Source organism: Megascapheus bottae, chromosome 31, assembly GCF_031878675.1.
Source record: "Megascapheus bottae isolate mThoBot1 chromosome 31, mThoBot2.hap1, whole genome shotgun sequence".
In the NCBI taxonomy this organism is placed as follows: domain Eukaryota; kingdom Metazoa; phylum Chordata; class Mammalia; order Rodentia; family Geomyidae; genus Megascapheus; species Megascapheus bottae.
Window position 1 is genome coordinate 9,666,127 of NC_143539.1, and position 22,761 is coordinate 9,688,887.

Genomic DNA, 22,761 nt, shown 5'->3' on the forward strand with positions numbered 1-22,761 from the left:
CCGGAAGGACCACTGGGGACCATTTTCTATCAATAGGAGCCAGAGCTCCAGAGATCTTAGCCATCATACCTTGACTGCCCGGAAATTAACTCTTTCTCTAGACAGAAGATGTGCTTTGAAATGCACATGCGCACAAGGTTTGTTTCCTACCCCCACCCACCCACCCACCCACCCAGAGTTCAGCTCCCACCCTGAACAAGCCAGACCCCTCCCGCCTCCCCAGTGAATGAATCCCTGGGGAGAAGCGCGTGGCTGGCCACCTCCGGGTATGGGTCAGCTCAACTTCGCCACACACAAGGCTAGGGCCACGGCCACCAGCAACACGGCGCTGAAGACGGTGGCAGCCAGGGCTTTGCTGGGGTCGCACGGTCCGGATCGTTCTTGTATAGACATGCCACCGGTCGAGGAAGCGCCGGCGCTGGCACTGGACAGGAGCTCGGCGCCTGCCGTTTGGCGAGCTTGCACCGTCCATCGGGGGACGTTCACTTTCATTTCCATGTCGTCGATCATCTCGCTCACCTGGAGGATCTCTCGCTCCAACTGGGGCAGATCCACGACATCCAAGTCCCCTTCGGCCTCGTGGCGCAGGCTGCGTGCGCTCAGGGCGCGCGCGGCCACGGCGGACGAGCCGCCCGCCACGCCGGTGCGCACCAGCGGCCGCCGGGGCTCGTGCAAGGGGAAGGCGGCGCCCAGCGCCAGGGCGCGCTGCATGTCGGCTTCCAACAGATCCAAACAGCCGGAGAAAGCCACCCAGAGTCGTTCGAACTCGGCACGCTCGTCGGCGACCAGGCTCCGGTCCCGTAGAACCACCGTCAATCGAGCTCCGGTGACCACCGCCAATTCCCGTGCTTTTTGGCGCGTTTTCTGCAACGCTTCCCGGAGGTTCTGAGAATCGGCCGAGCCGCCCATCGTCAGCACCAGATGGTGGTAACAGGCGGTGGTTTTGTTGAGCGCACCCAGGAGCGCCTTGCATTCTTCCCTGGCCATCTCGGGGCGCTCCGGGCCACACGCCCACCCCTCCTTCAGCAACTCAGGATGTCGGTTCGATGCCAGCCTCAGGCTGGGCGATCCGATCGCTTCCTCATGCCCCCCTCCCCCCGGTCCCACTCGCTCGGGTGCCTTGGTAGAAGCCGTCCCTGGGAATCGGGGGATGGAGAGATTTGGAGGGGACTCCCCGGAGTCCCCTTAGCTGCCTCTCACCGGCTCATCCATCCTCGCCCAGACAGGATCCCAGTCACCCCGCTGACTTCACCGCGTCTCCCGGGGAAGCCCGGGCTGCAGGACCCATCCTTCCTCCCGGACCCAGCCCTGGGAAGGGGTGGTTAGCGGGCCGCCCCGCGGAGCGCAGCGCCTCAGCCCCAGCCAGGGGCGGGGGGGGGGGGGTCGAGTTACCCAGGACCCGCCCACTCCCATCCGTTCCACCCCCCGAGGTGGACCGGGGTGAGGGGTGGGGGGAGGAGGGAGGGCGGAGGAGTCACGTGTGCGTTTCTCTAATCTCCCTGCGTGACAATGTTCTAGAAGGAGCTCTGAGGCACGCACAGCCTCTTTTCCTTGTTTTTGCAACTAAGGCTCCGATTTTTTTTTCTTTTCTCTTAAAAGAACAACAAAAAAGAAAGTTTAGCTCACGGCGAGTGTCACACTCTGTTATAATATTCTGGAGAGGGCGACGTCCGCGCAGGTACAGCCTTTCCCGAGTTTTGCATACAAGGAAACGAATGATCAGGTTAAAAGGAAAAGTTTAGCCCGCGCGGAGTCTTTGCAAACGAGGGGGGGGAGAGCGGCGGTTTCGAACCCCCAGGGACCCTGATACTGCCGGCCCCCACCAAGTGGCGTATCTCGTAGGGCCGGACGTCTTCGTCCCTGCAAGGCCAGCACGGAGGGGCGCGCCGTTCCCGGGTGGGTCGCTCGCGGGTCTAACTTGGCCCAGGTTTTTCCAACTCCCGCATCCGTGCTGGAAACCCCGCCCCTAGGAGGGTCAGCCCGGCGAGGCCACGCCCCCCCAGCCCCTCCGAGCAAGCGCAGTCGGCGCGAGTGGGCGGAGCTAAGCCTGAGTAGGAAGCGTCTGGGGAGTCGGCTGAGCCCCACCTCCTGCGGGGAGCCGAATGCGAGGATTGCTCCGCGTCCCTGTCACTCTAGAACAGGCTGCTTGCTCATTGGACCATCTGGGGAGCTTGAGCGGCGCGGCTCCACCCAACGGCGGAGTAAAAGGGGTGGGTGGGATTGGGAGTCGCTGCTCCCGGGTGGTGGGCGCTGCGGTCCCAGCCGGGACCCCCACTCCCTCCCCCTCGGAAGGTGCTGAGGAAACCCGGAGTAAAACTATGTAGCCTGTGAAGTGAGTGTCTTCCCGCCCGCGTCCCCCTTCGCTCGGGACGGCGGCGGCTCGGGGCGGCCCGAGGCCGGGCGAGGCCGGGGAGCCGAGGGGGGAGGGGCTGGCTCCCGGGAGCGGGAGGGGGGGGGGCCTGGACCCCCTCACCCCCGTACCCCTCGCCACCCCATCCGGTGCAACGCGGGGTGCCGCTCTTTCCACTGTGCCCGAAGTGTCCTCGGGGGTCCTCGGGATGTCAGGACCCGGGTCCGGCTGTGTGTGTTTTGGGGTGTGGGGAGTGTAGTTTGCACTTAGGACAGTTGTTGGGGGGGGGTGGCCTTGAACTCGCCTCTGAGGCGAGTTGACGTGGGGGACAGGTTGTGTGGGTGCAGGTTGGTGGTGGCGTGGTGGGGTCTCTGCCAACCCGCGTGTCTTTTTGTGGGCTGGAAAACTCCTTTAAGCCCTTCTTCCCCCCCTCCTCCCCCAAAATGTTCAGCGCCCTGCATCTGTGTGGCTCCTATTTTGTAAGAGGACCTTCCCAGCTGGCATGGGAGCCAGGCTGTGAACCCCTGGAGTCAAGAGACAGATGCTTGCTGGGTGGTGATGGGGAGCAGGATGGTGAAGACACTGGGGGATCAGTGGCCAGATTGAAGGGGCTGTGGGAAGGCCCGGCAGCTGGGATTGGCTAATCATGTTGATGCCCTTGGTTTGACTAAATAGCAAACCCTCACACGTGGCCTTAATTAAGTACACTAGCTGATGACTAGCTGTATGTGGTGTGTGTCTGTCCTGTCGGTTGTGTGGGGTTTGATCTCTGGGCCTGGGCACTGTCCCTAAGCTCTTCAGCTCAAGGCTATGGCCCTACCACTTGAGTCACAGTGCCACTTCCGGTTTTCTGGTAGTTAATTGGAGATAAGAGTCTCATGGACTTTTGTGCCCAGGCTGGCTTTGAACCTTGAGCCTCAGATCTCAGCCTCCCGAGTAGCTAGGATTTCAGGGGTGAGCCACCACACCTGGCCCTGAGCTTTTTTTTTTTTTTTTTTTTTTTTTTAAACTGAAGGTTAGCACCTCTGTCACTTGAGCCACAGCTCCACTTTGGCTTTTTGTTGTTGTTGTTTTTCAAGTAGGGGTATTGTGAATAGGAGTTCCTGGATCTTCAAATTCCAGTCTCCTGAATAGGATTACAGGAGTGAACCACCAGCACCAGGCTAAGGTCAAGTTTTCTCTGTGTCTTGTACCTCTGTTTGCTTTTTGGACAGGCAAGCCGCCAGATCTTTATTTATTGATGTGTTTTTATGCTGTTTAGTATTTTTTTGGCATCTCCCCTGTTGGGACTCTTCCTGCTCATTAGTCATTGGCATTAGGCTGGTGTCCAGTAACTTTGCCTTGTCATAGACATTCCAGGGAAATGTGACCACATGATCATAGGACCAGACCTAGAAAGAGTTTAGCTGGATGCTCACTCATGTTATCCTAGCTACTGAGGAGGCTGAGATCTAAGGATCTTGTTTCAAAACCAGTAGGGGCAGGAAAGTCTATGACACTCCTATCTCCTATGAACCAGCAGAAAACTGGAAGTGGGCACTGTGGCTTAATGTGGTGGAGTGATGGCCTTGAGTGAAAAAGTTCAAGAATAGCACCCAGGTCCTAAGTTCAAGCCCCATGACTGACAAAAAGAAATTTAGTTTAAAGGGTATGGTTTATCCTGACATTGCTTGTACTCTTGGTGTTTGTGTCCGTGTGTGTGTAGTACGAGGGCCTTGAACTCAGAGCCTGAGCACTGTCACTCAAAGAAAGGGCTTTCCTGCCTGGGCTGGCTTTGACCCACAGTCCTCAGATCTCAGCCTCTTGAGTAGCTAGGATGACAGGCGTGAGCCAGCAGCTCCTGCTTTCCCTCTCTTGCCCCTGCATGTTTGAGGGGCCACTGCATTTGGGCAGCTCTGCATATCCTATTTGTTTGGGGGCTTTTTGCCTTTATACCTGTGTGGTTACTGCTTGCATCTAGCCCTTCACCAACTGTGATATAGATAAGGGACACTGGGAGCCACTGTGAAAGAGACGAACCCTTCTGGAGCCCAGGCTTCCTCTCTTATCCACCCCAATGAGCATTTCATCCAGTGCTCGTGAGTCAGATGCAAGGCTGAGGGCTTTAATGGGGAGCTTTAAGACAAAAAAAGATATGGACCAGATCTACAAATGTTACAGGCCAGAAGATACAGTGAGTATAAAGAATATATTACATCACTGAGTTGCTTCTGTTGGTATTAAAAATAGATGAATAGCTGGGTGCAGTGGCTCACTCCTGTAATCCTATCTACTCAGGAGACTGAGATCTGAGGATGGCAGTTTAAAGCCAGCCTGGGCGGAAAAGGCTGTGAGACCCTAGCTCCCATTAACCACAAAGACCTGGGGGTGGCTCAGGCAGTAGAGCACTAGCTTTGAGCACGAAAGCTCAGGGACAGCCCCCAGGCCCTGAGTTCAAGCCCCAGGATCAACAACAGCAACAAACATCTCTTAGATTTATCTTCCCTGAGCTGACTTTGAATCTGTCCCCATGGAGATTAGTGGAAGCCAGCCTGAGCAAGACATTACATGAAACTTTTTTTTTTTTTTTTGCAAGTGTGTGTATGTATGTATTTCTGATCAGGGCCTGGGTACCCTCCCTGAGCTTTTCTGCTCAAGGCTAGCACTCTACCACTTGAGCCATAGCTCCACTTCCAGCTCTCTTTCTTTTCTTCTTTCTTTCCTCTTTCTTTCTTTCTTTCTTTCTTTCTTTCTTTCTTTCTTTCTTTCTTTCTTTCTTTCTTTGTTCATTAGAGTTCTCATGGGCTTTTCTGCTTGGGCTGGCTTTGAACCATGATCCTCAGATCTCAGCCTGAGGCTTTAAGAACTAATATTAGCCTGGCACAGTGGCTCATGCCTGTAATCCTAGCTGTTCAGGAGACTTGAGATCTGAGGATTGCAGTTCAAAAATCAGCCCAAGCACTAAAGACAGTGAGGCTCCAATTAACCACCAGAAAACCAGAAGTGGTACTGTAGCTCAAGGGTTAGGGTGGTAGCCTTGAGCTGAAGAGCTCAGGGACAGTGCCCAGGCCCAAAGTTCAAGTCCCACGATTGACCATATAAAAGATAATGTTACTAGAAAAAAGCCGGAAGTGGTGCTGAGGTTCAAGAGGTAGAGCTGTAGCCTTGAGAAAACCCAAGGACAGTGCTCAGGCCCTGAGCTCAAGCCCAAGACCTGGAAAAAAAAGAAAAAGAAAAAAAGCTAATGTTACAGTGCCGGTGGCTCATCCCTGTCATCTTCGCTACTCAGGATGCTGGGATCTGAGGATCTCCATTCAAAGCCAGCCCACGCGGGAAAGCCTATGAGACTCTTATCTCCAATGAACCACCAAAAAGCCAGAAGTAGAGCTGTGGCTCAAGTAGTAGAGTGCCACCCATGAGCACAAACTCATCCAGTCTTGAGTTCACACTCCAGGATGGACACTAAAACAAACCGCCCAAACCTGAAGGTGATTCATGGTTTTCTTGTCCCTTGTTCCAGGAGACTCTCTGACCCCTGGGAAGTCCATATGGCTCTGTATGATGAAGATATCCTGAAAAATCCTTTTTACATGACTCTTCAGAAGGCACGGCCTGACTTGTGCAGCAAGGTGGCCCAGATCCATGGCGTGGTACGTGCACTGACGCTCGGGACCGCCCTCTAGGTGTAGGTACTCAGATCATAGTAGATGAGCAGCTGCTTCTTCCAGGAAACCCCCTGAGACCACAGCCAGAGTGTAATCTTGTCTCCTAGTTCCCTTCCCAGCTTGGGTAGGGTGTGTGTGTGTGTACGCATGGGCTGGAACCCATGGCCTTACATTCTGTCCTGTGGTTTTTTTTTTTTTTTTTGCTCAAAACTGATGTTCTACCACTTGGGGCCACAGCGCCACCTCTGACTTTTTTTGGGTGGTTTATTGGAAATACGAGTCTCATGGATTTTCCTGTGCACACTGACTCTGATTCTCAGGTCTCAGCGTCTTGAGTGATTGGGATTACACACAGGTGTGAGCCCCTGGTGTTTTAGCCCCACGTGATTTTTTTCCCTCCCTGTATGTCTCCCATTACTTCAATCCACTCAGACTGCAAGGTGAGGGGGCATGTGGCAAGGAGAGGGGTGCTTAGTACTAGCTATGGGGCACACTGAGAAAGTACCTGCGGAGCCCACCAGCCTACAAGTCAAGAGGAACAAGGAGCTGTTTTCTTCACCCTCGGTCTGCCTGCTTCTGTTGTGCCACCTCCATAACAAATACACCCAGCTGGCAGCCATAGCCACCTCTTGGAGAACAGCCAGTTGCATCTATGCCATCCATTCCAGCCAGGAGTGACACAGCCCAGCCATCTTGGAGACGCTCCTGGGCTGCCCCAACTTCCCAGGACTCTCCTCTCCAGTGCTCTCACCCTTTCTTATCCTCTCTAGGTCTTAGTGCCCTGCAAAGGGAGCCTGTCTAACAACCTGCCGTCTACGTATCAGTTCGAGTCCTATCTTTTGATACCAGTGGAAGGACATTTTCAGACCTTCGATGGAAAGGTATTCATTTCTTGGGAGGCTCCCTAGGTATTGGGGGGAGTTGAGAATCTAGTTTTCTGTCCCTTCCATGAACACTGTGCTTAAATAAGCCAGCTGTGCCCGGCACGCAGCATCTGTGGAGATGGACTAGGGGTAGATGGATACACTGTCAGTGGAGTAGAGTTTCAGAGGAAAGAAGGCTGTGGTACCAGTGAGTCTTGGAGGCTGGGGGGAGGGCATGCCACTCCTTCAGTTGGGGGGCTCTTCCCCTCAGGTTTTGGGAGTCATGACAATCCTGTTCTATGAGATTCCTCTCAGGTTGAGGTGCTGAGGCAGTTTCCTGGGTATTTTGTTTTGTTCAAAACTCTGGCTCAGCCGGGCAGGGTGGCTCATGCCTGTAATCCTAGCTACTCAGGAGGCTGAGATCTGAAGGTCACGGTTCAAAGCTAGCCTGAGCATTAAAGTCTATGAGACGCTTATCTCCACTTAACCACCAGAAAACTGGAAGTGGTGCTGTGGCTCATGGGGTAGGGCGGTAGCTTGAAGCTGAAGAGCTCAGGGACAGAGCCCTGGGCCCAGAGTTCAAGTCCCCTGACCGACAAAACAAAACTCTGGCTGGGCACGGTAATGCATACCTGTAATCCCAGCATTGGGGAAGCTGAGGCACGTGCACATGTGGATCAAAAGTTCCAGTCCAACCTAGGCTACTTAGTAAGAGCAGAACTCTCCAATTATACACACCGGCACGCAGCATGCATGCACATTTTGAATTAATTTCATTTCCCCACCACAGACAGCTAAGTAAAGTCCAAAGAACACTGAAAATACTCTTGTACTCTTTCCCAGATTGGCCAACTATTAACTTTTTTTTTTCTTTTTTGCCATTTTTTTTTTTTAAATTGCTGTCTCTATTCCAGGATGTCTTTATACAAGGAAATAGGATTCAACTAGGAACTGAGTTTACTTGCCTCCTTTCTGTGCCCATCCTCTTTGAAGAGACTTTTTACAATGAAAAAGAAGAAAGTTTCAGCATCCTGTGCATAGCCCATCCTTTGGAGAAGAGCGAGAGAACAGGTACTTGGGGAGAAGCATGTTGACAGATTGGACACACATACCCACAGATGTTGAAAGACGCAATTAAGTCAGGCACTGGTAGCACATGCCTATAATCCCAGCTACTCAGGGGGCTGAGGTCTGAGGATTAAGGTTTGAAGCCAGCCCAGGTAGGAAAGTCTTGTGAGACTCTTATCGCTATTGAACCACCAGAAAACTGGAATTGAAGCTATGGCTTACGGTGGTAGAGAGTTAGACTTGAGTGAAAGAGCTCAGAGGCAATGCCCAGGCCCTACAATTGACAAAGTTTGAGGACAGGGGCCGGGAGTTTGGCCTAGTGGTATAGAGCTTGCCTAGCATGCATGAAGACCCAGGTTCAATTCCTCTGTCCCACATACATAGAAAAAAAAGCCGGAAGTGGTGTTGAGGCTCAAGTGGTAGAGCTCTAGCCTTGAGAAAGTCCAAGGACAGTGATCAGGCCCTGAGCTCAAGCCCAGGACTGGCAAAAAAACAAAAGTTCGAGGACAGTGGCAGGCCCTGACTATAATCACCAGGATACACACACACATATGGAGCATAGCATGGTAAAACTCTCATGATAATTCGTTCTAGTCCTTAAAGTCATCTCTTGCGAAGGAAAAGTGAATTGGAGGTGTGTTGCGTTCACTTTTGTCCCAGTTACGTATTAGACAATTCCATGTCACCATATCTGGGATTAATCTGTGGTGTGAATGTCTATCCCTGAGATGTATAGAGTCTTAACTTTCTCTCTGGATCTCTTTTATTTGGGTGTGTGTGAGTGTTTCCCACTGGGTCAGTGTGGCAGGCCTCAGCTAGCCCGTCCCTTTGTTTCTGTTTTGTTTTTCCTGGTTGTGGGACTTGAACTTAAGCACTGTCCCTGAGCTTTCTCTGCTCAGGCTAGTGCACTACCACTCTGAGCCACAGTACCAGTTTTGGTTTTCTGGTGGTTTATTGGAAGTAAGTCTCCTAGGCTGGCTTTGAACGGTGATTCTCAGATCTCAGCCTCTTGAGTAGCTGGGATAAGAGGTGTGAGCAACAGCGCCCAGCTATTTCTTCTTTTGTTTAGAAGAGCCTTCAGTGCCCTCAGATCCATTTTTCCTGAAAACCATTGAAGATGTGAGAGAATTTTTGGGAAGACACTCTGAGAGGTTTGACAAGAACATCGCCTCCTTCCACCGGACATCCCGGGACTGTGACAGAAAGAGCCTGCGTCACCTCATAGTCAGTGGCCGCATCTTTCTCTCTCTGCCTGGTGACCCTGTCTTAGCCTTAGAGCCCAGACGCCTTTCTTCTGGTTTCCTGGCTATGCCCACTCCTTCCCCTAGTGTGGTGTTTACATGATTCCAAGTCTAACAGTGGCATCAGCCACTACCAAGACTTGAGAAGCTTGGAGAAGTGGAAATGTGAGTGTTGAAACACTTGGTTTTCTTTTCCTTTCTTGTTTGTTTTGTTTTTGTCCCGATTCTAGGGCTTGAACTCAGGGCTTATGAGCTGACTCTGAACTTTTCTGCTCAAGGCTAGCACTCTCCCGCTTCAGCCACAACTCCACTTCCAACTTATTCTCAATTCATTGGAGATAGTCTCACAGACTCTCCTGGCTGGTTTTGAACTGTGATCCTCAGATCTCAGTCTCCTGAGTAGCTGGGATTACAGGTATGCACCACCAGCACCCAGAGAGTGTTTACTGTCAGCTATGTTAGCAGAAGAGAGAGATTTGTAATGCGTGTACACGTTAAGATGTTGACAACTGAGTTAAAAAAAAAATAGTTTGGAGCCAGGTACAGGTGTCTTCCTAGCTACTCAGGAGGCTGGCATCTGATGGTCACAGTTCAAAACCAGCCTCAGGCAGAAAGGTCTGTGAGACTCCTATCCCCATCTAGCCAGCAAAAAGCCAAAAATGGAGATGTGGTGCAAATGGTAGAATGTCCGCATTGAATGAAAAAAAAAAATCAGGCAAGCTGGGTGCCAGCGGCTCACGTGTGTCATCCTAGCCACTTAGGAAGCTGAGATCTGAGGATCACAGTTCAAAGCCAGGCTGGGCAGGAAAGACCATAAGACTCTTTCTGTCTAATAAGTTACCAAAAAAGCCAGATGTAGAGTTGTGGCTCAAGTGACAGAGTGCTAGCCCTGAGCACAAGCACTCAGGGACAGCACCCAGGCCTGGAGTTCAAACCCCAGTACCGGCACACACACACACACAATTGGCTTGAAAAAGCTTGCATTGCCTCTTCAGGCTTGTCATCCAGGAGGCAGAGCTGTTGAGGATTTTCTTGTCTCAGGATGTGTTATGCAGTTAGGCTTTTATGTCATGGTTTCCGGTTCTAAGAGGATCTCTCTCCCACACATGTGCACACAGGACTCAGTGAATGCTCTGTACATCAAATGCCTCCAGCAGCTTCTGAGAGACTCTCATTTGGTAAGTGGCAGGACTTTCAAAGCTAGACCTGTAGTTGGCTAGTATGCAGATTGTAGCCCTCTAGCTGCACTGTTTTTGCCTTCTAGAAGGTTCTTGCGAAACAGGAGGCCCAGATGAATCTGATGAAGCAGGCAGTAGAGGTGAGGAGAAGGGGCTGAGCAGGGGCAGGGGGGATCCTCTGTTGCTGTACCCACCCTAAGCTGGCTCCTTGCTTTTCCAGATGTACGTGCACCATGCTACTTATGATCGCATCTTTAAGTCCGTGGGGACCATGGAAGCAAGTGAGGTAGGCTGCAGGTCCTTCCCTTGTGCCCTCTGCTCTTTAAGAAATCTAACTGCATGCCAATGTCTCACATCTGTTATCCTAGCTACTCAGGAGACTGATCTTGGGGGATTCTGGTTCGAAGGCAGCCTAGGAAGGAAAGTTTGTGCAACTCTTAGCTCCAATGAACCACCTATAAGTTAGAAGTGATAGCCGGGCATGATGGCTCAGGCCTGTAATCCTGGCTACTCAGGAGGCTGAGATCTGAGGGTCGAAGTTCAAAGCCAGCCCAGGCACTAAAGAAGGTGACTCTTCAGTTAACCTTAAGAAAATGGGAAGTGGGGCTGTGCCTCCAGGAGTAAGATGGTAGCTTTGAGCCAAAGAGCTCAGAGACAGTGTCCAGGCCCAGAGTTCAGACCCCATGATCCACAAAATAAAAAGAAACTAAAAGTGATGCTGTTGCTCAAAGTAGTGGAGCTTGGATAATGCACAGGCGGCCTGGAGTTCAAGCCCCAGGACTGAAAAAAAAAACTAGTCCGGCACCTGTGACTCACACCTGTAGTTTTAGTTATTCAGTAGGTTGAGCTTTGAGGATGGCAGTTCAAAGTCAGCCTGGACAGGAAAGTCCATGAGACTTTTATTTTGCCAGTCTTGGGGCTTGAACTAAGAGCCTGAACATTGTCCTTGAGCCTTTCTGTTCCGGGCTGGCACTCTACCACTTGAGTCACAGCAACACTTCTGGCTTTTTTGGGTATGTGGTACTGAGGAATTGAACCCAGAGCTTTGTGTATGCTTGGCAAGAACTCTACCATTAAGTCACATTCTCAGCCCTCTTGAGCTTATTTTTGCTCAAGGCTAGGTCTCTACCACTTTAGCTGCAGCATCGCTTCTTGCTTTTTCTGTGATTGATTGGAGATAAGAGTTTCACAGACTTTCCCATCTGGGCTAGCCTTGGACAGCAATCCTCAGACTTCTGAGTAGCTAGGATTACAGGCGTGAGCCACTGGCACCCAGCTCCCTGAGACTCCTCTTCTCTGAAACACCAAAGAGTCAGAAATGGAGCCATGGCTCAAGTGGTAGAGACCTACCAGCCCTTAGTAAAACACGCTTAGGAACAGAGCCCAGGCCCTGAGTTCAAGCTCTAGGACCAGCACCACAATTTAAAAGAAATTTGAAGCTTCCTTTTCAAATCTGTCTTTAGGATGCTGCCTTTAACAAAATCACAAGAAGCCTTCAAGATCTTCAGCAGAAAGATCTCGGTGTAAAACCTGAGTTCAGGTAAGTGTTGATACTGCCCCACCTGGCCAGGGACCCCTAGACATGGGGTACAGTCTCCTCCATAAGCGGCTCTGTCAGTGGCAATGGCCACTCTGAGTTGATGGGGTCAGCACTCACCCCATGTGCAGCCACAGAAGGCTGATGCTGACCGCCACCTGGATTAGAACTCACAGCAACAGGGGCTTGTATTCCTGGCTCCATGAAGGACTCACTCCCCAACAGAAGGGAATTCTGCCATGGAAGAACCTATTTCTGAGTTAATTTTTGTCAGTCATGGGGCTTGGTCTCAGGGCCTAAACTCTGTCCCTGAGCTCTTTTATTCTACCACTTTGAGTCACAGCTCCACTTCTGGTTTTCTGGTGGTTTCATTGGAGATAAGCATCTCACAGACCGTTCTACCCTGGCTGGCTTCAAGCTGTGATCCTCAGATCTCAGCCTCTGAGTAGCTAGGATGACCTGGTATGAGTTAATTTGACCTGAGTTATCTTAAATTACATGAGAATGCAAAAAAAAAAAGAAGTTTCTGGGTACCAGTTGCTCAAACATGTCACCCTAGCTTCCCAGAAAGCTGAGGATCTCAGTTGGAAACTAGCCCAACACAGACTGCGAGACTGTTATGTCCAGTGAACCAAGAAGCCACAGGTGGAGCTTGTGGCTCAAGTGGCAGATTAATAGCTTTGTGAGAAAACCCTCAGGGACACTGCCCCGTGCAACAGGGTTCATCTGTTCGTTGGGCTGTTCCCCTAACTCTGTTTTATGTTGGATTTTTTTTTTTTGATGTGGGACTCGAACTCTGGCCCTGGGCGCTCAGCTCAAGGCTACTGCCCTACCGTTTGAGCCACAGGGCCACTTCCAGTTTTCTGGTGGTTCATTGAAGATGAGTCTCATGTGCCGAGGCTGGCTTTGAACTGCAATCCTCAGACCTCAGCCTCCTGAGTAGCTAGGAGTATAGGATAAGCTTTTGCATCTGGTTTATGTTTGATTTTTATGGGTGTGTGCTGGACCGGGACTGGAACTCAGAGCCTCACAATCTTGCTTAGCTTTTTTTGCTGAAGATGGTCACTCTACCGCTTGAGCCACCAGAGAACCCTGAATGGGATGGGGTTGATTTGTTAGCTTTTGGTGCTGGTACTGGCTGGGGCTTGAATTCAGGACCTGGGTGCCTTCTCTGACCTTTTTTGCCCAAGGTTAGTGCTTTACGACTTGAGCCACAGCTCCACTTCTGCCTTTTTGGTGGTTCATCGGAAGTAAGAGTCTCATGGATTTTCTTGCCCAGTTTGGTTTTGAATTGTGACCCCCTCAGATCACAGGTTCCTGAGTAGCTGGGATTATAGGCGTGAACCACTACACCTGTCCTGAGTAGGATTTAAATCCATTCTGTTTGGCCTCTGACCCAAAGTCACTTCTCAGTCATTACTGAGGACTGGAACTAATGGATACGGGGAGGTGAGGTTTGCTCTTGTGACAGGAAGTGGCTCTTCCACGTTGGTTACAGTTGCATCTTCTAATGATTTCACAGCTTCAACATCCCTCGTGCAAAAAGAGAGCTGGCCCAGCTGAACAAATGCACCTCTCCGCAGCAGAAGCTCCTTTGCCTGAGGAAGGTGATACAGCTCATCACACAGTCTCCCAGCCACAGAGGTGCATGCCTGGGGAAGGCGTGGGGCGGGGTGGGGAGGGTCACCATCCACACCCCTGTCAGAGGGCCTGCTGCCCTGAGCATCTTGAAGGAGCTAGCTTAGGCTCGATCTGTAGAATACTGAGAAGCAGCAGTGCTCACCTGTTTACTTGAAAATTTCTTTTGATCAGTCTTGGAGCCTGAGCACTGTCCTTGAGCTTTCTCAAGACTAGAACTCTACCATTTGAGCCACAGCACCATTTCTGGCTCTTTCTGTGTATGTGGTACCTAGGAATTGAACCAAGGGCTTTGTGTATGCTAGGGAAGCACTGTACTGCTAGGGCACATTCCTGCTTCCCCATCCCCCCAGTTTTGGTTTTTTTTAATGTATGCATGTCAAACTAGAACTTAATTGAGGGCTTCACAATCTTATTTAGCTTTTTGCTTAAGGCTGGTGGTCTAACACTTGAGTCAGACTTCCAATTCCAGCTTTTTGGCTATTTGAATGGAGATAAAATCTCATGGATTTTCCATGATCCTCACATCTCAGCTTCTTGAGTAGCTAGGATTGTAGGTGTGAACTACCAGTGCCTGGCATTGCTGTGTGTTTTTTTGTGTGTGTGTGCCAGTCTTGGGGCTTGAACTTAGGGCCTGTCACTGTCCCTGAGCGTTTTTTTTTTTTTTTTTTCTTGGGGCTAGTGCTCTACTACTTGAGTCACACTTCTACTTCTGGCTTTTTGGCTGTTTTAGTAGAGACAAGAGTCTCACAAACTTTCCTGCAAACTGGGACCCTCAGATCTCAGCCTCTTGAGAAGCTAGGATTAAACACATGAGCCAACAGGCCCAGCTAATACTGTGTATGTTTATCCCATTGAATCTGGAATGTGATTTAGAGACCTCAAAGTAAACTGTGGGATTAAGTCTCTCTCATTGTCCAAGCTCGCTGGAGCGTATGGTTCTGTTTCAGGCACATGCTGGCGTTGAACTTTGTTTTCTCCCTTTGCAGTTAACTTGGAAACCATGTGTGCAGATGATCTTCTATCAGTCCTATTGTATTTGCTTGTGAAAACAGAAATCCCTAATTGGTAACTCTTTTTTGTGTTGTTGTTGTAGAGTGCGTGGGTGTGTGTGTGTGTGTCCTGGGGCTTGAACTGAGGTCATGGGTACTGTTCCTGGCATTCTTTTTGCTCAAGGCTAGGGCTCTATCACTTGAACCACAGTTCCACTTCTGGCTTTTTGGTGGTTCATAGAAATAAGAGTCTCATGGACTTTCCTGCCAAGGATGGATTTGAACTATGATCCTCCAGGTCTTAGCCTCCTGAGTAGCTAGGATGATAGATGTGAGCCACTGGTGTGTGGCTGCGTCACATTTTGAGACAGTAAAATGGTTTCCTTATTTTTTTGGTCAGGATGGCAAATTTGAGTTACATGAAAAGCTTCCGCTTCTGCAGCTCAGCAAAAGATGAATTGGGATACTGCTTGACCTCCATTGAAGCTGCAATCCATTATATCCGCCAAGGGAGCCTGTCTGCAAAGCCACCTGTAAGCCCTCCCTCCCACCCCACTTGTGTTTTAGGGGTTTCTTAGCATCACGAATGGGCCTCTAGGGCTCGTTATAGGTAAGAGAGCACTTACATCATATGTCACTCCCCTACCTGCCCCAAGAATGAGATCTCAGAGCTTGGGAACTGAATTTTTTCACACAAGGCTGGTACCCGACCACTTGAGCCACAGCTGCACTTCTGACTTTTTACTGGTTCATTGAAGAGAAGTGTCCTATGGACTTTTCTGCCAGAATTTGCTTTGAAACATGATCCTCAAATCTCAGCCTCCTGAGTAGCTAGGATGACAGGCGTGAGCCACCAGTGCTCACCCAGGAATTTGAACTGTCTTCCTGGACTTTGGTCCCTAGGTAGTACCTAAAAGATTTTTTTAGTTTTAATTTTAATTTTTTTTTGTCAGTTGTGATGCTTGAACTCAGGGCCTGGGTGGTGACACTTCACCTATTTTTATTTTATTTTATTTATTTTTTCCAGTCCTGGGCTTGAGCTCAGGGCCTGAGCACTGTCCTTGGACTTTCTCAAGGCTAGAGCTCTACCACTTGAGCCTCAGCACCACTTCTGGCTTTTTTCTATGTATATGGTACCAAGGAATTGAACCCGGGTCTTCGTGCATGCTAGGCAAGCACTCTACCACTAGGCCAAACTCCCGGCCCCGACACCTCACTTATTCACTCAAGACTGGTGCTACTTACAGTGCCTGATCTTTTCACAAGTTTGTTCCCTGTCTTCCCACTGGGCACTGTGGTGCAGACTCCAGCCTATTAGATGGCTTCCTGTGTATAGCAGAACCCCCGTTTAGCACAGCATGGGAGGGCTGTGTGGGCACTAGCACAGACCAGGCCAGTGGTATGTGGAGGGCCTGTGGGGTCCAGATGTCCATCTAGAGGCTAATGGCATGGGGATGGGACATTCCACACTTGGAGGTGACAGATTCCACACCCACAAAGCCACTGCCCCGACTGATTGGTTCCCAGCTTCCTGTGGCCCTGCCCCCTTCCCAAGATGCATCTGTTATGAGCTCTCAGTGTGCTGACCAGGGTTGGTGAGAGGGCCCACCTGTCCTGCCTCCAGCTACAAGATTGGGGGGTGCATCTGGGCCTGGGCATCTGTGCTGGCAGCTCAGTCAGCCTGTGATCATGGGTTGTTTGTGTTTCCTGTAGGAGTCTGAAGGATTAGGGGACAGACTGTTCCTTAAGCAGAGAATGAACTTCCTGTCTCAGATGGCTTCTACTCCTATTGACTGCCTATTTAAGGTAAGACCCAGGGGCCATCTTTCAGTGTCTTCAAAAAAGGAAAAATAATGGGGTGCTGGTGGCTCACAGCTATCATCCCAGCTACTAAAGAGGCTGAGATCTGAGGATTTCGGTTCAAAGCCAGCTCTAGAAGGAAGTCCATACCATACTTATTTCCAGTGAGCCAGCAAAAAAGCTGGAAGTGGAGCTGTGGCCTTGAGCAAAAAAGTGGTAAAAGCCAGGTGCCAGTGGTTCACGCCTGTCCTCTTAGCTACTCAGGAGGCTAAGATCTAAGGATCATGGTTCAGAGGCAGCCTGGGCAGAAAAGTCCATGAGACCCTTATCTCCAGTGAGCCACCAGAAAACCAGATGTGACACTGTGGCTCAAGTGGTAGAACACTAGCCTTGAGCTGAAGAGCTCAGGGTCAGTGCCCAGGCACAGAGTTCAGGCCCCAGAACACACATGCACACACAGAAAGTGGAGTTAAAAATCGAGAAAGTAAAGCTGTGATTCACGGGGTAGATCGCTAGCCTTCAGTACAAAACTAAGAGATGGCACACAGGACCCGAGTTCAAGCCCCACTGCCAGCATGTGCAAATGCACGTATGCTCCCCCACACATAGTCTAAACAGGGTTGGTGGCTTTCGAGATGACTGACAGGGAGTTCTTGGGTTGTGGCTTTCAGCACATCGCATCGGGTAACCAGAAGGAAGTGGAAAAGCTTCTGAGCCAACAGGACTGTGACAAGGATGTCATCCAGAAAATGTGCCACCCGCTGTGTTTCTGTGATGACTGCGAGAAGCTCGTGTCTGGGTAAGAGGGTGCTGGAAGATGGGCACCGTGCCTCACGCCCATAATCCCACATACTCACGGAGGCTGAGATCTGAGTAACCAAGCTTGGGCAGGAATGCCCAGGAGGTGTCTCTTTAATTAACCAGCCAAAATGTCAGAAGTGGAGTTGTGGCTCAAGTGGTAGAGCACCAGCCTTGAGTGAAAAAGATCAGAGATAGCACTTAGGTCCTGCGTTCAAGCCCCAGGTCTGGCACCAGAAAGAACAAAGGAGAAGGAGATTCCATTGTTGGTGTTCCATGCCCTAGGGACAGAGGCTTTCTTCTTTATTCTTACCACCTCCTGCCTTCTTCCACCTTCACCAGCAATTGGTGGTGTCTGTCCAGGGAAGGGTGGCTGCTCTAGGACCTTCCCAGCCTGTGGAAGCTGGCTTTAGAATGGGAGATATCAAGTTTCTTCCAGTCACACTGGAGACAGTGCGGAAGAGCCATGTGTGTGGCATCTCATGTGTGGTTGGTGTGTGGTCCCAAACTTCAGCTTGTCTGTCCCGGCCATGGGAGAGCCTCCACCATATCTCCCAGGATTCATTGCGGTATCTTCTGTCTCTGATTACAGCAGGATGAATGATCCCTCCATTGTCACTCCGTTCTCCAGAGATGACAGAGGCTACACACCTCTCCACATGGCTGCTCTGTGTGGTAGGTGGCCGTGGCTGGAATCCTGTGGGTTCTCGAACCCAGGGATCCAGGGGAGGTTCAGCTGATGGTGATGCAGCAGGTGCTGTGTCCTGGGGCCACCCCACAGGCCTGGAAAGAGGATGGTAAAAATGGCCCCGGACCTTGCTGGCCACAGCGCCCCTTCCCGGCCTGGAGGACTACCTGCATGGTTCTCGCTGCCTAGAGCCTGTGCCTGAAGGGCTGGAGGCCCAGCTTAGCAAGGCAGGTCTCACTTGCCTTTAGAAAACCATTTGGAGCCAGGGGTCATACAGTGTTTATCTGTCATCCCAGCTATTTGGGATCCTGAGACAGGAAGGGAACAAGTTCAAAGACAGCCTGGGCAACATAGTAAAACTGTATCCAAAAAATGAAAAATTTGCCAGGCACCCGTGGCTCCCGCCTGTAATCCTAGCTACTCAGGAGGCTGAGATCTGAGAATCACGGTTCAAAGCCAGGCTGGGAAGGAAAGTCTGTGAGACTCTTATCTCCAATTAACCTACCCGAAGACCAGAAGTGGCGCTGTCGCTCAAGTGGTAGAGCACCAGCCTTGAACTGAAGAGTTCAGGGACAGCGCCCAGGCCCAGAGTTCAAGCTCCATGACCTACCAAACAAAAAAGAAAGAAAATTTTAGGATGGGAATGTGTCTTAGTGGTAGAGTAGTGCTTGCCTAGCATACATGAAGCCCTCAATACCATATAAACAGGAAAGGCCAGAAGTGGTATTGTGGCTCAAGTTGGTAGAGTGCTAGCTTGAGCAAAAAAAAGCTCAGAGACAGTATCTAAGTTCTGGATTCAAGTCCTAGAACTGACCAAAAAAAAAAAAGGAGCTGGGAGCATGGCCTAGTGATAAAGTACTTGTGTAAGCATGCACGAAGCCCTGGGTTTGATTCTTCAGTACCCCATATACAGAAAAAGCTGGAAATGGTGCTGTGGTTCAACTGGTAGAGGACTAGCTTTGAGAAAGCTCAAGGATAGTGTCCAGGCCCTGAGTTCAAGCCCCAGGACTGGAGGGAAAAAAAGAAAAATTTAGATGTATGTGCATGTGCATGCGTGTGTGTGCATGCATGTTTGTATGTGTTCATGCTGGCTCTGGGGCTTGAGCTCAGGATCTGGGAGCTGTCCCTGAGCTTATTTTGCTTAAGGCAATTGGAGATAAGAGTCTCAAGAACTTCTTGACCCCACCTGGCTTAGAACCACTATCCTCCAGATCTCAAGCTCCTGAGTTGCTAGGATGACAGGCATGAGCCACTGGTGCGTGGAAAAAGTAGACTCTGAAGGGAGAAAAATACAAGGCTGGGAAGTAGCTAAGTAGCAGGGCACTTACCCAGCATGTGTGAAGAACAAATCCTAACACCCCAACACTGCTCCAGTAGCTGGGGTTACAGGCGTGACCCCTGGGTGTGTGTGTCTCTCTGTGTGTCTCTCTCTCTCTCTCTCTCTCTCTCTCTCTCTCTCTCTCTCTCTCTCTCTCTCTCTCTCTCTCTCTCTCTCTTTCTCTTTCTCTCCATACATTTTTTTATTGTCCTGGGAGTCTTTCTTAGCTTAGCTCTTGCTAGCAGGTGTCCTGGCCAGGTCTGAGAGGCTGAGCACGTGCCCCTCTCTTTCCTTCCCTGGGCCTTACGTCCCTCTGTTCTACAGGACAGGCCTCTCTCATTGACCTGCTGGTGTCCAAGGGTGCGGCAGTGAACGCCACTGACTACCATGGTGCCACCCCGCTGCATCTGGCCTGTCAGAAGGGCTATCAGAGCGTGACGGTGAGTGGTGGGGCTGGCGTGGTGCTCACAGGAGCTCAGATTGGCAAGGTGACTCGAGAGTCCCGGTGGCTCACTGCCAGAGCTGGGTTTCTCTGTCCTTGCAGGGCGGTGGGGGCCTGTCCAGCCCCGCTGGGCCATGGTCCTGGGGTGACAGGGGAAGGGCGGCGCTCTATATGCTTGCCTTCAAGGTCTCTAAAGCCTGGTGGCAGGGCGAGAGGGTAGCATTATTGTAGTAATAGTACAGGCCAAGTAATGTCCTCTGCCAAGTGTTTTCAATTTCAGATCCTTTCGGATTTTGGAATTTAATGTATATAATGCATTGTGTTGGGGATAGGACCCAATTCCAAACCCAAAATTCACTTGCATTTCTGATACATGGAGCCTGAAGCTAGCTTTGTGTAATATTAATAATAGTAATAACAAAATACATTACTACATCTAACATATAATATGTATCATAATATACATTAGTATATTTTATATATAAATATAGAATATATAGGTGTATAATGTATTATATAATTATATAACATGCTATATGAACATATAAATATGCAACACGTGATATTTTAATATTTTATGTAAACATAAAGTAATGTATTAATATAGCTCTAAACTTATAAGTCTGTTAACATTATATAAATGTAGAATATATCACTAATCTGTGAATGTTATATGAATGTATAACAATATATAAAATATAATAATAGTTACTTTTCTCTGTAATGGGGCCTGAGCTCGGGTCAGGGCAAGCTACCGTTGCTGGGGTTCAGCTGATGTCTTTTGTCCCCCAAAGCTCCTGTTGCTTCACTACAAAGCCAGTGCCGATATCCAGGACAACAACGGCCACACCCCACTCCACCTGGCCTGCACCCACGGCCACGAGGACGTACGTGACTTCCTGGAGAGGGAGGTCGGAGCCTTCTATCTGCTGCCACCAGTCCTGGGACTGCCAGTCCCAGCCTGGATGCTGTCCCTTGGCTTTTTCACTTAAGTCACATGCTCTACCACTTGCGCCATCCCTCCCTCCACCTTAGGGTTTTTGCTTGTTCATGGGAGCTAAGAGTCTCATGGACGTTGCTACTGGAGCTGGCTTCGAGCCATGGTCCTCAGATTTCTGCCTCCTGAGTACGTGGGGTTACAAGTGTACACCCCCATGAGCGCCCCCACACACCCGGCCATTTTGTCCCCTTGCTGTGCAGTGTGTGAAGGCGCTGGTGTACTATGAGGCGCATTCGTGCCGACTGGACATCAGCAACGAGAAAGGAGACACACCTCTCCACATCGCCGCGCGCTGGGGCTACCAAGGCATCATCGAGACGCTCCTGCAGAACGGCGCTCCCACCGGCGTCCAGAACAGAATGAAGGAAACACCGCTGCAGTGCGCACTCAACGCGAAGGTAGCCAGCCACGAAGCAGTTACAGGGACAAGCCAGCGTCACGCAGGCGCTAGAGATCAACACAAATCAGAATGTGACCTCACCATTCCTGGCTTAGTGATTCACTTAGTGATTTTCAATATGACTACAGCTTTATGTGAATGTGTATTCAGATTTTGTAGCATTACTGGGACTTGAGCTCAAGGCCTAAACTGTCTCTTTTTGCTACCACTTCAGCCACATCTGACTTTGGCTTTTTAGTAGTCCATTGGAGGGAAGAATTTTGAGTTTTAGTTAGTGGCACTGTGGCTCAGCGGGGTAGGGTGGGAGCCTTGAGCTAAAGAGCTCCAGAGTTCAAGTCCTATGACCGACAACAACAACAAAAAGAATTTTGAGTTTTAGCTGGGTGCCAGTGGCTCATTTCTGTCATCCTAGCTACTCCGGGTTTCTGAGATCTGAGGATCACAGTTCAAAGCCAGTTGGGTGGGAAAGTCTGTGAGACTCTTTATCTCCAATGATCCAGCAAAAAAAGCTGAAAGTGGAGCTGTGATTCAGAGTGGTAGAGTGCTAGCCTTGAGCAAGAAAGCTCTAGGTTAGGGCTGGCCTGGTGGTAGAGTGCTTGCCTAGCATGCACAAAGACCCAGGTTCAATCCTCAGTATCACATACATAGGAAAGAGCCAGAAATGGTGCTATGACTCAAGTGATAGAGCTCTAGCCTTAAGAAAGCCCAAGGACAGTGCTTAGGCCCTGAGTTCAAGCCCCAGAACTGGCAAAAAGAAAGCTCAGGGGCAACACCCAGGCCCCGAGTTCAAGCTTCAGGACCAGCCCCACAAAAAGAAAAAGAATCTCAGAATTTTCTACCTGGGCTGATTTTGAGCCGAGTAGGATGAGGGCATGAGCACCAGTGCAGGCAGGATAGAGTCTTTGAGGTCTTCCCAGGAAAAGCAGACTCTGCATTGGACAGGAAGACGGTGGCAGAGGAGGAGCCAGGTTCTCTGCTGTGTGCCCCAGTGGCTTCCCACTCACTCTGGGTCTTGGCTTTTGCATCTGACCGAGGTCCTTGGGACTCTCTCAGCACTATTTTCTGTGGGGCAGGCAGGCAGTGGGGCTTCTGCCCAATGCATTCTCTACCCCCTTTGCCTTCTAGATCCTGTCTGTAATGCAAGCCCATCATCTGCCCTCGGAAAGGAGGCCCCCGCTTGGTGAGGTGAGTCCTTTGCTGAGCTGCCTGCTGAAAGGGGTGCCCCAGGCCTCGTCTCATGGCCTCACAAGTTGTTGTGTCATATGACTCTTTTTGTAAAATCAGTCATGGGGTTTGAACTCAGGGCCTGGGCACTGTCCTAATGTACCAAGGCTAGAGCTCTACCACTCAGGGCTACAGCACCACGTCCGGTTTTCTGGTGATTCATTGGAGATAAGAGGCTCATGGACTTTCCTACCCAGGATGGCTTTGTACCATGGTCCTTAGATCTCAGCCTTCCGAGTAGCTAGGGTTACAGGCTTGAGCTACGAGTACCTGGCTCCTTTTGTTGTTCCAAGACTGAGACTTGAACTCGGTACCTGACAGTTTTACTCCTTGCTAGTGCTCTACCAACTTTGGAGCCACATCTCCAACTCCAGCCCCATATCTCTTGTTCCTCTGAGGTCCCCATCCAGTCGCCTCAGCGCTCCATGGACTCCGTCAGCCAGGACTCGTCCACCTCTAGCTTCTCCTCTTCATTGGTGAGCTCTCGGCAAGAAGAGGCCAAGAAGGACTTCAGAGAGGTGAGCCTCCAGCTGGGAGATAGTGAAGAGGACTCAGGTCTGGTGTCATGGTGGTCACTTAA

General features: G+C 50.5%; 2 protein-coding genes across 3 annotated transcripts in view; one reads left to right on the forward strand and one right to left on the reverse strand.

Moving 5' to 3' along the window:
* Positions 1–273: 273 nt before the first annotated feature.
* On the reverse strand, positions 274–1,070 carry Rgs9bp (regulator of G protein signaling 9 binding protein). Its single transcript, XM_090322577.1, has one exon. It carries the CDS (start codon positions 985–987, stop codon positions 274–276), a length of 714 nt encoding a protein of 237 aa, XP_090178703.1. The 5' UTR covers positions 988–1,070.
* Positions 1,071–2,202: 1,132 nt separating this feature from the next.
* Positions 2,203–22,761, forward strand: part of Ankrd27 (ankyrin repeat domain 27) — a 31,026-nt gene continuing 10,467 nt past the window's right edge. For both annotated transcript variants that reach the window (XM_090321895.1, XM_090321896.1), the window contains exons 1-20: positions 2,203–2,332; positions 5,850–5,979; positions 6,765–6,875; positions 7,772–7,928; positions 8,995–9,149; positions 10,285–10,344; positions 10,431–10,484; positions 10,565–10,630; positions 11,808–11,884; positions 13,404–13,525; positions 14,509–14,587; positions 14,912–15,044; positions 16,225–16,317; positions 16,983–17,110; positions 17,702–17,784; positions 19,440–19,555; positions 20,352–20,444; positions 20,758–20,955; positions 22,083–22,142; positions 22,580–22,699. In XM_090321895.1, the coding sequence (XP_090178021.1) occupies positions 5,878–5,979; positions 6,765–6,875; positions 7,772–7,928; positions 8,995–9,149; positions 10,285–10,344; positions 10,431–10,484; positions 10,565–10,630; positions 11,808–11,884; positions 13,404–13,525; positions 14,509–14,587; positions 14,912–15,044; positions 16,225–16,317; positions 16,983–17,110; positions 17,702–17,784; positions 19,440–19,555; positions 20,352–20,444; positions 20,758–20,955; positions 22,083–22,142; positions 22,580–22,699 (2,007 nt within the window). In that variant the 5' untranslated portion in view covers positions 2,203–2,332; positions 5,850–5,877. The remainder of the gene's footprint in view (positions 2,333–5,849; positions 5,980–6,764; positions 6,876–7,771; positions 7,929–8,994; positions 9,150–10,284; positions 10,345–10,430; positions 10,485–10,564; positions 10,631–11,807; positions 11,885–13,403; positions 13,526–14,508; positions 14,588–14,911; positions 15,045–16,224; positions 16,318–16,982; positions 17,111–17,701; positions 17,785–19,439; positions 19,556–20,351; positions 20,445–20,757; positions 20,956–22,082; positions 22,143–22,579; positions 22,700–22,761) is intronic.